Source organism: Taeniopygia guttata, chromosome 32 (assembly GCF_048771995.1).
Source record: "Taeniopygia guttata chromosome 32, bTaeGut7.mat, whole genome shotgun sequence".
In the NCBI taxonomy this organism is placed as follows: Eukaryota; Metazoa; Chordata; class Aves; order Passeriformes; family Estrildidae; genus Taeniopygia; species Taeniopygia guttata.
Genome location: NC_133057.1, coordinates 1390045 through 1406943, shown reverse-complemented (window position 1 = coordinate 1406943; position 16899 = coordinate 1390045). Strand labels below are relative to the sequence as shown.

Below are 16899 nucleotides of genomic sequence, written 5' to 3'. Positions count from 1 at the left end.
TGGGAAATTCGGGAATTTGGGGAATTTTCGGGAATTTTCGGGAATTTGGGGAATTTTGGGAAGGAGCCTGAAAAATTTAGGGGCTTTGGGAGGGATTTTGGGGGAAATTTGGGCAGATTTGGGGGGATTTTGGGGGGATTTGGGGAGGATTTAGGAGGGAATTTGAGGAAATTCCCGAAATTTGGGGATTTTGGGAAGGATCCTGAAAAATTTAGGGGGTTTGGGAGGGATTTGGGGGGGAAATTTGGGGAGATTTTGGGGGAATTTGGGGAAATTCCCAGAATTCCAGGAATTTTGGGAATTTTGGGAAGGAGCCTGAAAAATTTAGGGGCTTTGGGATGGATTTTGGGGGGAATTTGGGGGGATTTTGGGAGGATTTAGGAGGGAACTTGAGGAAATTCCCGAAATTTGGGAATTTTGGGAAGGATCCTGAAAAATTTAGGGGGTTTGGGACAGATTTTGGGGGGAATTTGGGGAGATTTGGGGGATTTGGGGGGATTTTGGGGGGAATTTGGGGAAATTCCCAGAATTCCAGGAATTTTGGGAATTTTGGGAAGGATCCTGAAAAAATTCGGGGCTTTGGGACGGATTTTGGGGGGAATTTGGGGAGATTTTGGGGGATTTTGGGGGGATTTGGGGAGGATTTAGGAGGGAATTTGAGGAAATTCCTGAAATTTGGGGATTTTGGGAAGGATCCTGAAAAATTCGGGAGTTTGGAGGGATTTTGGGGGAAATTTGGGGAGATTTTGGGGGGAATTTGGGGAAATTCCCAGAATTCCAGGAATTTTGGGAATTTTGGGAAGGATCCTGAAAAATTTAGGGGGGTTGGGAGGGGTTTTGGGGAAAATTTGGGAAGATTTTAGGGAATTTTGGGGGGATTTTGGGGAAATTCCCAGAATTCCAGGAATTTTGGGAATTTTGGGAAGGATCCTGAAAAATTTAGGGGGTTTGGGAGGGATTTTGGGGGAAATTTGGGAAGATTTTTGGGGGATTTTGAGGGGAATTTGAGGAATTTTGGGAAGGATCCTGAAAAAATTTGGGGATTCGGGTGGGAATTTGGGAAGATTTGGGAGGGAAATTTGGGAAGATTTAGGGGAATTTTGAGGGGAATTTGGGAAAATTCCCAAAATTTTGGGAATTTTGGAAGTTTTGAGAAGAAACCTGAAAAATCTGTGGGGTTTGGGAGGGATTTTTGGGGCACATTTGGGAAGATTTTGGGGGAATTTGAGGAGTTTTTTTTGGGTGGAATTCGGGGAAATTCCCGGAAATGTTGGGAATTTGCCGAATTTTTTTGGGAATGTCCCAAATTCCCGTTTTTTTCCCCCAAATCCAGTCCATGGCCTTCATGATCAGCGCCAACATGGACCGGGGCGACCCCGACTTCCAGATCGAGGCGGCCATCAGCAAAATCTTCGGCTCCGTGAGGAATTTCGGGAATTTCCCCAATTTTGGGAATTTTGGGGGGAGTTGGGGGAGTTGGGGAGGGATTTTTGGGGAGGGATTTTGGGATTTTCCTAAATTTTGGGGGGATTTTTTGGGAATTTTGGGCTTTTGCAGGGTGAATTTTTCCCCAAATTCACGAATCTTCCCCCAAATTCCCAAATTGTCCCCCAAATTCCTGGATTTCCCCCCAGAATTCCCAAATTTCCCCCAAATTCCCAGATTTCTCCCCAAAATTCCCAAATTTCCCCCCAGAATTCCCAAGTTTTCCCCAAATTCCCAGATTTCTCCCCAAAATCCCAAATTTTCCCCAAAATCCCCGGATTTCTCCCAAATTCCCAGATTTCTCCCCAAAACTCCAGAATTTCCCCCCAAATTCCTGAATTTCTCCCCAAAATTCCTGAATTTTCCCCCAAATTCCCAGATTTCTCCCCAGAATTCCTAAATTTCCCTCCAAAATTCCAAAATTTCTCCCCAGAATTCCCAATTTTCCCCCAAATTCCTGAATTTCCCGCCAGAATTTCCAAATTTTCCCCAAAATTCCCAGATTTCTCCCCAAAATTCTCAGATTTCTCCCCAGAATCGCCAAATTTTTCCTCAAATTCCCAAATATCTCCCCAAAATTCCCAATTTTCCCTCAAATTCACAAATTTCTCCCCAAAATTCCCATATTTTCCCCCAAATTCCCAGATTTCACCCCAAAACTCCCAAATTTCTTCCCAGAATTCCTGATTTTCTCCCCAAAATTCCCAAATTTTCCCCAAAATCCCCGTATTTCTCCCCCGAATTCCCGGATTTTTCCCAAATTTCTCCCCAAATTTTCCCCAAAATTCCCAAATTTTCCCCCAAATTCCCAAGTTTTCCCCAAAATCCCCAAATTTTTCCCCAAAATCCCCAAATTTCTCCCCAAATTCCCCCCCAAATTCCCAAATTTCTCCCCAAAATCCCGTATTTCTCCCTAAATTATTGGATTTCTCCCCAGAATTCCCAAATTTTCCCCCAAATCCCCATATTTCTCCCCGAATTCCTGGATTTTTCCCGAAATTCCCGTTTTTTCCCTCCCCAGGAGGCCGCCTGGGCCGTGGCCGACGAGTGCATCCAGATCATGGGGGGGATGGGCTTCATGCAGGTGAGATTTGGGGCAAATTCCCAAAGTTTTGGGGCTTTTTGGGATTTTGGGGGATTCTGGAATTTGGGGGTTGGGAATTGTCGGAATTTTGGGGGAAATTCCCGAGATTTTGGGTTTTTTTTCCTGATTTTTGGGGATTTTTTCTTGATTTTGTGGGTTTTTTTCCCATTTTTTCCCCCCCATTCTTTGGGTATTTTCCCCATTTTTGGGGTAAAATCCTGGAATTTTGGTAATTCTGGAATTTGGGGGTTGGGAATTGTTGGAATTTAGGGAAAATTCCTGGAATTTTGGGGTTTTTTCTCTGATTTTTGGGGGGTTTTCCCCATTTTTTCTTTTTTTTTCCCTCATTTTTGGGGTCAAATCCTGAGATTTTGGGGCTTTTTTGGGATTTTGGGATTCTGGAATTTGGGGGTTGGGAATTGTCAGAATTTTGGGAAAATTTCCTGGGATTTTGGTTTTTTTACCTGATTTTTGGGTTTTTTTCCCATTTTTTCTCATTTTTGAGGTTATTTCCCCAATTTTTGGGGTCAAATCCTGGGATTTTGGGGATTTTTTGGGATTTTGGAATTTGGGGGTTGGGAATTGTCAGAATTTTGGGGGAAATTCCTGAGATTTTGGGGGGTTTTTTTCCCATTTTCCCTATTTTTCAGTGCTTTTTTCCCCATTTTTGGGGTTTTTTTTGTGGGACATTTTGGGATTCTTTTGGGATTTTTTGGGGAATTTTTGGGATTTCTGTGGGAATTTTAAGGACATTTTGGGATTTTTGTGGGATTTTTTTTTTTGATTTTTTGGGCTGTTTTGGGGGGGGGGTTTTGGGAATTTTTGGGATTTTTGATGTTTTTGTGGGATTTGGGGTATTTTTGGTGGGAATTTTGGGGATGTTTTGGGATTTTTGATGCTTTTTGTGGGATTTGGGGGATTTTTGGTGGGAATTTTTGGGAATTTTTGGGAATTTTTGGGAATTTTGATGCTTTCTGTGGGATTTGGTGGATTTTCGGTGGGAATTTTTGGGAATTTTGGTGAATTTTTGGGAATTTCTGATGCTTTCTGTGGGATTTGGGGGATTTTTGGTGGGAATTTTGGGGATGTTTTGGGATTTTTGATGCTTTTTGTGGGATTTGGTGGATTTTTGGTGGGAATTTCTGGGAATTTTTGGGATTTTTGATGCTTTTTGTGGGATTTGGGGGATTTTCGGTGGGAATTTTTGGGATTTTTGATGCTTTTTGTGGGATTTGGGGGATTTTTGGTGGGAATTTTTGGGAATTTTTGGGATTTTTGATGTTTTTGTGGGATTTGGTGAATTTTTGGTGGGAATTTTTGGGATTTTTGATGTTTTTGTGGGATTTGGTGGATTTTCGGTGGGAATTTTTGGGATTTTTGATGCCTTTTGTGGGATTTGGAGGATTTTTGGTGGGAATTTTTGGGAATTTTTGGGAATTTTTGGGAATTTTGATGCTGTTTGTGGTATTTGTTGGATTTTTGGTGGGAATTTTTGGGAATTTTTTGGATTTTTGATGCTTTTTGTGGGATTTGGGGGATTTTTGGTGGGAATTTTGGGAATTTTTGGTATTTTTGATGCTTTTTGTGGGATATGGGGGATTTTTGGTGGGAATTTCTGGGAATTTTTGGGAATTTTGGGGATTTTTGATGCTTTCTGTGGGATTTGTGGGATTTTCGGTGGGAATTTTGGAGAATTTTGGGGATGTTTTGGGATCTTTGATGCTTTTTGTGGGATTTGGGGATTTTTGGGGGGAATTTTTGGGAATTTTTGGGATTTTTGGTGGGGAATTTTGGGGATGTTTTGGGATTTTTGATGCTTTTTGTGGGATTTGGTGGATTTTCGGTGGGAATTTTTGGGATTTTTGATGCTTTTTGTGGGATTTTCGGTGGGAATTTTTGGGAATTTTTGGGATTTTTGATGCTTTTTGTGGGATTTGGTGGATTTTCAGTGGGAATTTTTGGGAATTTTTGGGAATTTTTGGGATCTTTGATGCTTTTTGTGGGATTTGGTGGATTTTTGGTGGGAATTTTTGGGAATTTTTGGGATTTTTGATGTTTTTTGTGGGATTTGGTGGATTTTCGGTGGGAATTTTTGGGATTTCTGATGCTTTTTGTGGGATTTGTTGGATTTTTGGTGGGAATTTTCGGGAATTTTGGAATTTTTGGGATTTTTGATGCTTTTTGTGGGATTTGGGGAATTTTCGGTGGGAATTTTTGGGATTTTTGGGGATGTTTTGGGATTTTTGATGCTTTCTGTGGGATTTGGGGGATTTTCGGTGGGAATTTTTGGGAATTTTTGGGATTTTTGATGCTGTTTGTGGGATTTGTTGGATTTTCAGTGGGAATTTTGGGGAATTTTGGGGAATTTTTGGGATTTCTGATGCTTTTTTTGGGATTTGGTGGAATTTTGGTGGGAATTTTTGGGAATTTTTGGGATTTTTGATGTTTTTTGTGGGATTTGGTGGATTTTTGGTGGGAATTTTGGGGAATTTTTGGGATTTTTGATGCTTTCTGTGGGATTTGTGGGATTTTCAGTGGGAATTTTTGGGAATTTTTGGTAATTTTTGGTAAATTTTGGGTTGCAGGAGCAGGGCGTGGAGCGGGTGCTGCGGGATTTGAGGATTTTCCGCATTTTCGAGGGAACCAACGACATCCTCCGGCTCTTCGTGGCCCTGCAGGGCTTCCAGGTACTGGTTTATACTGGTTTATACTGGTTTGTACTGGTTTATACTGGTTTATACTGGTTTATACTGGTTTATACTGGTTTGGACTGGTTTATACTGGTTTGGACTGGTTTGGACTGGTTTATACTGGTTTATACTGGTTTATACTGGTTTATACTGGTTTATACTGGTTTATACTGGTTTGGACTGGTTTATACTGGTTTGGACTGGTTTGGACTGGTTTGGGCTGGTTTGGGCTGGTTCTGAGTCGTTTATACTGGTTTATACTGGTTTATACTGGTATGGGCTGGGAGGGGTTTCAGGACATCCTCCGGCTCTTCGTGGCCCTGCAGGGCTTCCAGGTACTGGTTTATACTGGTTTGTACTGGTTTGTACTGGTTTGTACTGGTTTATACTGGTTTGGGCTGGTTTGGAGTCGTTTATACTGGTTTATACTGGTTTATACTGGTTTATACTGGGAGGGGTTTCAGGACATCCTCCGGCTCTTCGTGGCCCTGCAGGGCTTCCAGGTACTGGTTTGGACTGGTTTGTACTGGTTTATACTGGTTTATACTGGTTTGGACTGGTTTGGGCTGGTTTGGAGTAGTTTATACTGGTTTATACTGGTTTATACTGGTTTGGACTGGTTTGGGCTGGTTTGGGCTGGTTTGGAGTCGTTTATACTGGTTTATACTGGTTTATACTGGGAGGGGTTTCAGGACATCCTCCGGCTCTTCGTGGCCCTGCAGGGCTTCCAGGTACTGGTTTATACTGGTTTATACTGGTTTGTACTGGTTTGTACTGGTTTGGGCTGGTTTGGACTGGTTTGGGCTGGTTTGGAGTCGTTTATACTGGTTTGTACTGGTTTGGACTGGGAGGGGTTTCAGGACATCCTCCGGCTCTTCGTGGTCCTGCAGGGCTTCCAGGTACTGGTTTATACTGGTTTATACTGGTTTGTACTGGTTTGGAGTGGTTTGGACTGGTTTGGACTGGTTTGGACTGGTTTGGAGTAGTTTATACTGATTTGGACTGGTTTACACTGGTATGGACTGGTTTGGACTGGTTTATATTGGTTTATACTGGGAAGGACTGGTCTGGACTGGTTATACTGGGAATGGACTGGATTATACTGGGAATGGATTGGTCTGTACTGGTTTGGACTCAGAATGGACTGGTTTATACTGGTTTGGACTGGTCTGTACTGGTTTGGACTGGGAATAGAATGGGAATGGACTTGTCTGGACTGGTTTATACTGGGAATGGACTGGTTTATACTGGTTTATACTGGGAATGGACTGGGAATGTACACATCTGGACTAATTTCTACTGGTTTGTACTGGTTTATACTGGGAATGGACTGGTCTGGACAGGTTTATACTGGGAATGGACTGGTCTGAACTGGTTTATACTGGGAATGGACTGGTCTGGACTAGTTTTATACTGGTCTGGACTGGTTTATACTGGTTTATACTGGGAATGGATTGGTCTGGACTGGTTTGGACAGGTTTATAGTGGTCTGTAGCGGTCCATACTGGTTTATACTGGTCCACACTGGTTTATACTGGGAATGGACAGGTTTGGGCTGGTTTGGACTGGGAATGGACAGGTTTATACTGGTTTATCCTGGTTTATACTGGTCCATACTGGTCCATACTGGTTTATACTGGTCCATACTGGTTTATCCTGGTCCATACTGGTCCGTACTGGTTTATACCGGTCCATACTGGTTTATACTGGTCCATACTGGTCCGTACTGGTCCATACTGGTCCGTACTGGTCCGTACTGGTCCGTACTGGTCCGTACTGGTCCGTACTGGTCCATACTGGTCCGTACTGGTTTATACTGGTCCATACTGGTCCGTACTGGTCCGTACTGGTCCATACTGGTCCGTACCAGTCCATACTGGTCCATACTGGTCCATACTGGTTTATACTGGTTTATCCTGGTCCTTACTGGTTTATACTGGTTTATACTGGTCCGTACTGGTCCATACTGGTCCATACTGGTGTCCCGCAGGGTCTGGGGGCGCAGCTCCGGGGGGTTCAGGCGGCGCTCAGGGACCCCCTGGGCAACGTCGGCGTCCTGACGGGGGAAGTGACGCGGCGGCTGCGCAGGTACCCAAAACCGACAAAAACAGCCCAAAATCACCCCAAAATCACCCCCAAATATCCCAAATATCCCAAAATATCCCAAATATCCCAAAAATGGACAAAATCACCCCAAAATATCCCAAAAACTGACAAAATCACCCCAAAATCACCCCAAATAACCCAAAATCACCCAAAATATCCCAAAACCGGCCAAAACCACCCCAAAATCACCCCAAATATCCCCAAAATCACCCAAAAATGGCCAAAATCACACCAAATATCCCAAAAACGGCCAAAAGCACCCCAAAATATCCCCAAATCACCCAAAATATCCCAAAAATGGCCAAAAGCACCCCAAAATATCCCCAAATAATCCAAAATATCCCAAAATATCCCAAAAACGAACAAAATCACCCCAAATATCCCAAAAATCACAAAAATGGCCAAAAACACCCCAAAATCACCCAAAATATCCCAAAAACGGCCAAAAGCACCCCCAAATCACCCCAAATATCCCAAAAATGGCCAAAATCATCCCAAATTCACCCCAAAATCACCCCAAAATATCCCAAAAACGGCAAAAATCACCCCAAAATATCGCAAAAACGGCCAAAAAGAGCCCGAAATCACCCCAAAATGTCCCAAAAACGGCCTAAATCACCCCAAAATCACCCAAAATAACCCAAAATAATTCAAAACAATACAAAATCACCCAAAAACGGCCAAAAGCACCCCAAAATCACCCCAAAATATCCTGAAAACGGCCAAAACCACCCCAAAATATCCCAAAAATGGCCAAAAACACCCCAAATAACCCCAAAAACAGCCAAAAGCACCCCAAAATCCCCCCAAATATCCCAAAATAACCCCAAAACGGCCAAAAGCACCCCAAAATCACCCCAGAATATCCCATAAATGGCCAAAAACACCCCAAAATCACCCCAAAATCACCCAAAATCCAAAAAAACACATCACCCCAAAAACGGCCAAAAACACCCCAAAATCACCCCAAAATAATCCAAAATGACACAAAAACGGTCAAAACCACCCCAAATAACCCCAAATATCCCAAAAATGGCCAAAAACACCCCAAAATCACCCCAAATAATCCAAAATAATCCAAAACAATACAAAATCACCCAAAAATGGCCAAAAACACCCCAAAATCCCTTTTTTGGCTGTTTTTTTCCCCAAAATCCCATTTTTTCTCCCCAAAATCCCAATTTTTGTTGTTTTTTCCCCAAAATCCCTTTTTTGGTTGTTTTTTTCCCCAAAAATCCCTTTTTTTTCCCCAAAATCCCATTTTTTGCTATTTTTCCCCCAAAATCCCAATTTTGGTTGTTTTTTTCCCCAAAAATCCCATTTTTGGCAGTTTTTTTCCCCCAAAATCCCATTTTTGGCAGGTGTTTTCCTCCAAAATCCCAATTTTGGTTGTTTTTTTTCCCCCAAAATCCCAATTTGGCTGTTTTTTTTTCCCCTAAATCCCATTTTTTGCTATTTTTCCCCAAAAATCCCTTTTTTTTCTGTTTTTCAGGAAAGCCGGGCTGGGCTCGGGGCTCTCCCTGCAGCACCTGGTGCACCCGGAGCTCAAGGACGGCGCCCAGCAGGTGAGTGCGGACCCAAAATCCCCAAAATTCACCCCAAAAATCACCTCAAAATTACCCCCAAAATTCTCCCCAAAATTCACCCCAAAATTCACCCCAAAATCCACCCAAAACCCCCAAAATTCACCCCAAAACCACAAAATTCACCCCAAAACCCCCAAAATTCACCCCAAAATCACCCCAAAAATTACCTCAAAATTATCCCCAATATTCACCCCAAAATTCACCCCAAAATTCACCCAAAAATTCCCCCAAAAATCACCCCAAAAATCACCCCAAAAATTACCCCAAAATTCACCCCAAAATCCCCAAAAATCACCCCAAACATCACCCCAAACTTCACCCCAAACTTCACCCCAAAAGTCACCCCAAAACCCACTCAAAACCCCCAAAAATCACCCCAAAAATTACCCCAAAATTCACCCAAAATCCACCCCAAACCCACTCAAAACCTCCAAAATTCACCCCAAAAATTACCCCAAAAATCACCCCAAAATTCACCCCAAAAATTACCCCCAAAATTCACCCCCAAAATTCACCCCCAAAATTCACCCCCAAAATTCACCCCAAAATCCACAAAATTCACCCCAAAAATCACCCAAAAATCACCCCAAAATTCACCCAAAACCCCCCAAAATTCACCCCAAAACCCCCAAAATTCACCCCAAAATTCACCCCAAAATTCACCCCAAAATTCATCCCAAAATTCATCCCAAAAATTACCCCAAAATTCTCCCCAAAAATCACCCCAAAAATCACCCCAAAAATCATGCCAAAAATCACCCCAAAATTCACCCCAAAAATTACCACAAAATTCACCCCAAAATCCACCCAAAACCCCCAAAATTCACCCCAAAACCCACAAAATTCTCCCCAAAATCCACCCAAAACCCCCAAAAATCACCCCAAAAATTACCCCAAAAATTACCACAAAATTCTCCCCAAAATCCATCCAAAACCCCCAAAATTCATCCCAAAAATCACCCCAAAATTCTCCCCAAAAATTACCCCAAAATTCAGCCCAAAATTCACCCCAAAACCCACTCGAAACCCCCAAAATTCACCCCAAAAAAACCAAAATCGAAGTCCTGAATTTTGGGTGAATTTTTGCTGAATTTGGACTGAATTTGGGCTGAATTTTGGGTGAATTTTGACTTAATTTTGATTGAATTTTGGCCGAATTTGGGCTGAATTTTGACTGAATTTTTCTGAATTTTTTTCTGATTTTTTTTCTGAATTTTTCCTGAATTTTTCCTGAATATTTTCTGATTTTTTTCTGAATTTTGGCTGAATTTAGTCTGAATTTGGGGTGATTTTTTTTCTGAATTTTTCCTGAATATTTTCTGAATTTTCCTGATTTTTTTTCTGAATTTTTTCTGAATTTTGCCTGAATTTTGGCTGAATTTAGACTGAATTTGGGGTGATTTTTTTTTCTGTTTCTTTTCTGAATTTTTCCCGATTTTTTTCTGAATTTTTTCTGAATTTTTCCTGATTTTTTCTGAATTTTTTCTGATTTTTTTTCTGTATTTTGCCTGAATTTTGGCTGAATTTAGACTGAATTTGGGGTGATTTTTTTCTGTATTTTTCCTGAAAATTTCCTGAATATTTTCTGATTTTTTCCCGATTTTTTTTCTGAAATTTTGTCTGAATTTTTCCTGAATTTTTCCTGAATATTTTTCCTGAATTTTTTTCCTGAATTTTGGCTGAATTTGGACCAAATTTGGGGCGATTTTTTTCTGACTTTTTCCCGTATTTTTCCCGTATTTTTCCCGCATTCGGGCTGAATTTTGGGCTGAATTTGGGCGTTTTTGGGGTGAATTTTGGGCTGAATTTGGGCGTTTTTGGGGTGAATTTTTCCTGACTTTTTCCCGTATTTTTCCCGTATTTTTCCCTCATTCCGGCTGAATTTTGGGCTGAATTTGGCTGGAATTTGTTCTGAATTTTGGGCTGAATTTGGGCGTTTTTGGGCTGAATTTTGGGCTGAATTTGTGCGTTTTTGGCTCTCCAGACCCAGCAGTGCCTGGAGCTCTTCGCCACGACGGCCGAGGCGCTGCTGCTCAAGCACGGCAAGAGAATCGTGGGTGAGATTTTGGGGCAAATTCCCCAAGTTTTGGGCAAATCCCAAAATTTGGGACCTGGGAGGGGCCGGGGGACCCCAAAAACCCAAAATTTTGGGGCATTTTTGGGGAGTTAAATCGAATTTTTTGGGGTTTTTTCCTCATTTTTAGGGGTCCTCAAATTATTTGGGGGTCCCCAAATTTGGGGGTGGGGAGAGGAACCAAAAATCTGAAATTTTGGGGGATTTTGGGGAATTTTGGGGGATTTTGGGGGATTTTGGTGGAATTTTGGGAATTTGGGGCCAAACTTCACCCAAATTTTCCCATTTTTGGGCATTTTTACCCCAAATTTTGGGGTATTTTGGGGCCCCTGGGGGTTTTTGAGGTCGCTGAGTTCGATTTTAGGGTTCCCGGGGTGGATTTGGGTCAAAATTTGGGGCTTTTTGGGCAAAATTTGGGCATTTTGGGGAAAAATTTTTGATTTTCAGTTTAATTTTCCCAAATTTCCCCATTTTTGGGTTTTTTACCCCAAATTTTGGGGGATTTTGGGGCTCTCAGGGGTTTTCAGGGTCGCTGAGTTCGATTTTGGGGGTCCTGGGGTGGATTTGGGTCAAAATTTGGGGCTTTTTGGGCAAAATTTGGGCACTTAGGTGCCAAAAATTCGGATTTTTAGTTGAATTTTTCCCTTTTTTTTCCCATTTTTGGGCTTTTTTACCCCAAATTTTGGGGGATTTTGGGGCTCCCGGGGGTTTTCGGGGTCGCCGAGTTGGATTTTGGGGGTCCCGGGGTGGATTTTTGGGGTGCTGAACCCCGAAATCGCCCCCAAAGAGGAGCAGTTCGCCCTGAAGCGCGTGGCCGACGCCGCCATCGACGTCTACGCCATGGCCGTGGTGCTGTCCCGGTGAGGCCGGAGTGGGAATTTGGGGATTTTGGGGAATTTCGGGAATTTTGGGGATTTTGGGGATTTTTGGGGATTTTTTTGGAATTTTGGGGGAATTTTGAGGGATTTTTTGGGAAGTTTGGGGGATTTTTGGGGGAATCTTGAGGGAGTTTGGGAGAATTTTTTTTTAATTTTTGGGGGAATTTTGGGGAATTTTGATGGAATTTGGGGGATTTTTGGGGAATTTTGGGGGAATTTGGGGGATTTTTTGGGAATTTTGGGGGAATTTGGGGGATTTTTTTGGAAGTTTGGGTGAATTTGGGGGATTTTTTGGGGAATTCTGGTGGAATTTTGATGGAATTTTGATGGAATTTGGAGGGGTTTTGGGACCTTTTAGGAATTTGGGGGAATTTTGGGGGAAATTAGGGGATTTTAAGGGAATTTTGGGGATTTTAAGGGAATTTTGGGGGGGCTTGAGAATTTTGGGGAATTTGGGGGAATTTTTGGGAATTTGGAGGGGTTTTGGGAACTTTTGGGAATTTGGGGGAATTTTGGGGTGTTATTGGGAATTTTGGGGGAAATTTGGGCATTTTAAGGGAATTTTGGGGGACTTTTTGGGAATTTTGGGGGGGTTTGAGAATTTTGGGGAATTTTGGGGAATTTTGGGGGATTTTTTTTGAATTTTGGGGGAATTTTGAGGGAGTTTGGGGGATTTTTTTTGAATTTTGGGGGAATTTTGAGGGAGTTTGGGGGAATTTTTTTTTGAATTTTGGGGGAATTTTGGGGGAGTATGGGGGAATTTTTTTTATATTTTTGTGGGCAATTTTGGGGAATTTGGATGGAATTTTGAGGGGTTTTGGGAATTTGGGGGAAATTTGGGGGAAATTTGGGGATTTTTTGGGAACTTTGGGGAATTTTGGGGGATTTTTGGGGAATTTTGGGGGAATTTGGGGGATTTTTTTGGAAGTTTGGGTGAATTTGGGGGATTTTTTGGGAATTTTGGGGGAATTTTGAGGGAGTTTGGGGGAATTTTTTGGATTTTTTGGGGGATTTTGGGGAATTTTCAGGATTTTTGGTGGAATTTTGATGGAATTTTGAGGGGTTTTGGGAATTTGGGCAGAATTGTGGGGGATTTTTGGGGAATTTTTGGGGATTTTGGGGGAATTTTTATGTGAATTTGGAGCATTTTTGGGAATTTTGGGGGAATTTTGAGGGATTTTGGGGAAATTTGGGGGATTTTTTGGGAATTTTGGAGGAATTTTGGGGGAATTTTGAGGGAGTTTGGGGGAATTTTTTTTATTTTTTGGGGGGATTTTGGGGAATTTTGGGGAATTTTGATGGAATTTTGAGGGGGTTTGGGAACTTTTGGGAATTTGGGGGAATTTTGGGGTATTATTGGGAATTTTGGGGGAAATTTGGGGATTTTAAGGGAATTTTGGGGGACTTTTGGGAATTTTGGGGGGGTTTGAGAATTTTGGGGAATTATTGGGAATTTTGTGGCATTTTGAGGAATTTTGGGGGAATTAAGGGGAATTTTGGGGGGATTTTTTGGGAATTCTGGGGGAATGTTGAGGGAGTTTGGGGGAATTTTTTTGATTTTTTTTTAGGGGGATTTTGGGGAATTTTTGGGAATTTTGATGGAATTTTGAGGGGTTTGGGAACTTTTGGGAATTGGGGGGAATTTTTGGGTGAATTTGAGGGAATTATTGGGAATTTTGTGGCATTTTGGGGAATTTTGGGGGAATTAGGGGGAATTTTTGGGGGATTTTTTGGGAATTTTGGGTGGGGTTTGAGAATTTCGGGGCATTTTTGGGAATTCTGGGTGAGTTTTGGGAATTTTGGGACATTTTTCAGAATTTTGGGTGGGTTTGGGGATTTTTTTTTTTGGAATTCTGGGTGGGTTTGTGGGGAATTTTGGGCGAGTTTTTGGGGAATTTTGGGGAAATTTTGGGAATTCCAGGCGGGTTTTGGAAATTTTGAGGGAATTTTTGGGAATCCCAGGGAGGTTTTGGGAATTTTTGGGAATGTTTGGGGAATTCCGGGTGGGTCTTGGAGAATTTTGGGGCATTATGGGGCATTTTTGGGAATTTTGAGACAATTTTTGGGAATTCTGGTTGGGTTTTTTGGGAATTTTGGGTGAATTTGAAGATATTTTGAGATTTTTGGGAACTTCCCATGGATCAGAGGGAGAAATTTGGGCGAATTTTGGAGAATTTTGGGAATTTGGGATGGATTTCGTTGGCTCTAAGTTGAATTTTGGGGTGAATTTTGGGCATTTTCAGCCGGATTTCGGCCGAATTTTGCCGGATTTTGGCCGAATTTTTTTCCTGTTTTTCCGGGGGGGTTTTGGGGACCCCTCCCCAAATTTTGGGGTCCCCCCTCCCCCCCCTTCCCCTCCCCCAGGGCCTCGAGGTCGCTGAATTCGGGGCTCCCCACGGCGCAGCACGAGCGGCTGCTCGCCCTCAGCTGGTGCCAGGAGGTAAATCCGGGAAAATTCGGGAAAATTTGGGGAATTTCGGGAATTTCTGGGGAATTCGGGAATTTTGGGGGGAATTTAGGGGGATTTTAGGGCAATTTTGGGGAAAATTTGTGGAATTTTGGGGGGAATTTGGGAATTTTGGGGGGAATTTGTGGGAATTTTGGGGGGAATTTGGGAATTTTGGGGGGATTTTGGGAGGGATTTTGGGGGGAATTTTAGGGGAATTTGGGGAATTTTGGAGAAATTTGGATTTGGGGGGGATTTTGGGGGAATTTTTGAGGATTTTGGGGGAAATTTTGGGCTGATTTGGGGGTGGCTTTGGGGACGATTTTGAGCTGATTTTGGGGGTGATTTTGGGGCTGATTTGTGGCTGATTTTTGGGATAATTTTCGGCTGATTTTGGGGTGATTTTGGGGTTATTTTTGGCTGATATTAGGGTGATTTGGGGCTGATTTTTGGGGTGATTTTGGGGTTGATTTTGGGATAATTTTGGGCTGATTTTGGGGGTGATTTTTGGGTTATTTTGGGGCTGATTTTGGGATAATGTTGGGGTTGGTTTTGGGATAATTTTGGGGTTATTTTGGTCTGATATTGGGGTGATTTGGGGCTGAATTTGATCTGATTTTGGCTTGATTTTGGGGCTGATTTTAGGCCTGATTTGGGGCTGATTTGTGGGTTATTTTGGGGATGATTTTGGGGATGATTTTGAGGTGATTTTGGGTTGATTTTGGGGTTATTTTGGGGATGATTTTGGGGCTGATATTGGGGTGATTTTGGGTTGATTTTGGGATAATTTTGGGGCTGATTTTGGGGTGAGTTTGGGATAATTTTGGGCTGATTTTGGGGGGATTTGGGGCTGTTTTTGGGATAATTTTGGGCTGATTTTGGGCTGATTTTGGGGGGATTTGGGGCTGATTTTGGGTTAATTTTGGGCTGATTTTGTGCTGATTTTGGGTTAACTTTGGGCTGATTTTGGGCTGATTTTGTGCCGATTTCGGGGGGATTCGGGGCTGATTTTGGGTTAATTTTGGGCTGATTTGGGGCTGATTTGGGGCTGATTTTGGGGGACTTTGGGGCTGATTTTGGGTTAATTTTGGGCTAATTTTGGGGGGATTTGGGGCTGATTTTGGGCCATTTTTGGGCTGATTTTGGGGGAATTTTGGGCCATTTTTGGGCTGATTTTGGGGGGATTTGGGGCTGATTTTGGGATAATTTTGGGATAATTTTGGGGATAATTTTTAGGTTATTTTGCGCTAATTTTGGGCTGATTTTGGGATAATTTGGGGGTTAATTTTGGGCCAATTTTGGGCTGATTTTGGGATAATTTTGGGCTGATTTTGGGCTGATTTTGGGATAATTTTGGGCTGATTTTGGGCTGATTTTGCGCTGATTTTGGGGGGATTTGGGGCTGATTTTGGGATAATTTTGTGCCGATTTTGTGCTGATTTTGGGGTATTTGGACTCTCCCCAGGCCCACGAGCGCGTCCTGGCCTCGCTGCGGCCGCTCCCGAACAGAAACTTCCGGAACCTTCGGGACCTGTCGGGGGCCGTGGTGGAGAGCGGGGGGGTGGTGGTGCCCACCCCGCTGGGATTCTGACAGCAAAAACACCCCAAAACACCCCAAAATACCCCAAAAATACCCAAAAACCACCCTAAAACACCCCAAAAACCACCCTGGGCTTCCGACAGCAGAAACACCCCAAAATACCCCAAAAACCAGCCTGAAACACCCCAAAACCCCCCCTGGGCTTCTGACAACAAAAACACCCCAAAACACCCCAAAATACCCCAAAAACCATCCTAAAATACCCCAAAAACCACCCTGGGATTCTGACAGCAGAAACACCCCAAAACACCCCAAAATACCCCAAAAACCACCCTGAAACACCCCAAAAACTGCCCTGGGATTCTGACAGCAGAAACACCCCAAAATACCCCAAAAATACCCCAAAATACCCCAAAAACCACCCTAAAATACCCCAAAATCCCCCCTGGGCTTCTGACAGCAAAAACACCCCAAAATACCCCCAAAATATCCCAAAATACCCCAAAAACTGCCCTGGGATTCTGACGGTCAAAAACACACAAAAACACCCCAAAAATACCCCAAAAACCACCCTAAAACACCCCCAAAACCCCCCTGGGATTCTGACAACAAAAACACCCCAAAAACACCCCAAAAATACCCCAAAACACCCCAAAAAACACCCTGAGAACCCCAAACCCCCCTGGGATTCTGAGGGTCAAAAATATCCCAAAAATACCCAAAAAATATCCCAAAAATACCCCAAAACCCCCCTAAGAACCCCAAACCCCCCTGGGCTTCTGAGGGTCAAAAACACCCCAAAAATACCCCAAAAATATCCCAAAAATACCCCCAAAACCCCCCTTAGAACCCCAAAACCCCCCTGGGCTTCTGACAGCCAAAAATATCCTAAATCCTCCCAAAAAATCCAAAATTCCACCAAAAACTTTGAGGGAATTTTCCTTCAATTTTGAAGGAATTTTCCTTAATTTTGGAGAGAATTTTGCTTAATTTTTCAGGGAATTTTCCTT

General features: G+C 42.8%; 1 protein-coding gene across 3 annotated transcripts in view; it reads left to right on the top strand.

Moving 5' to 3' along the window:
• The window catches only part of ACADVL (acyl-CoA dehydrogenase very long chain), a 31543-nt gene extending 15207 nt beyond the window's left edge, over window positions 1-16336 (top strand). For 2 of the 3 annotated variants that reach the window (XM_072920621.1, XM_072920622.1), the window contains 8 exons: window positions 1334-1420; window positions 2507-2569; window positions 5155-5256; window positions 7250-7347; window positions 8858-8930; window positions 10936-11008; window positions 11813-11885; window positions 15815-16336. In XM_072920621.1, the coding sequence (XP_072776722.1) occupies window positions 1334-1420; window positions 2507-2569; window positions 5155-5256; window positions 7250-7347; window positions 8858-8930; window positions 10936-11008; window positions 11813-11885; window positions 15815-16226 (981 nt within the window). In that variant the 3' untranslated portion in view covers window positions 16227-16336. Of the gene's footprint in view, window positions 1-1333; window positions 1421-2506; window positions 2570-5154; window positions 5257-7249; window positions 7348-8857; window positions 8931-10935; window positions 11009-11812; window positions 11886-14267; window positions 14344-15814 lie in introns of all 3 variants that reach the window. The other variant, XM_072920623.1, reaches the window with a different exon arrangement.
• The last annotated feature ends 563 nt before the right edge of the window (window positions 16337-16899 follow it).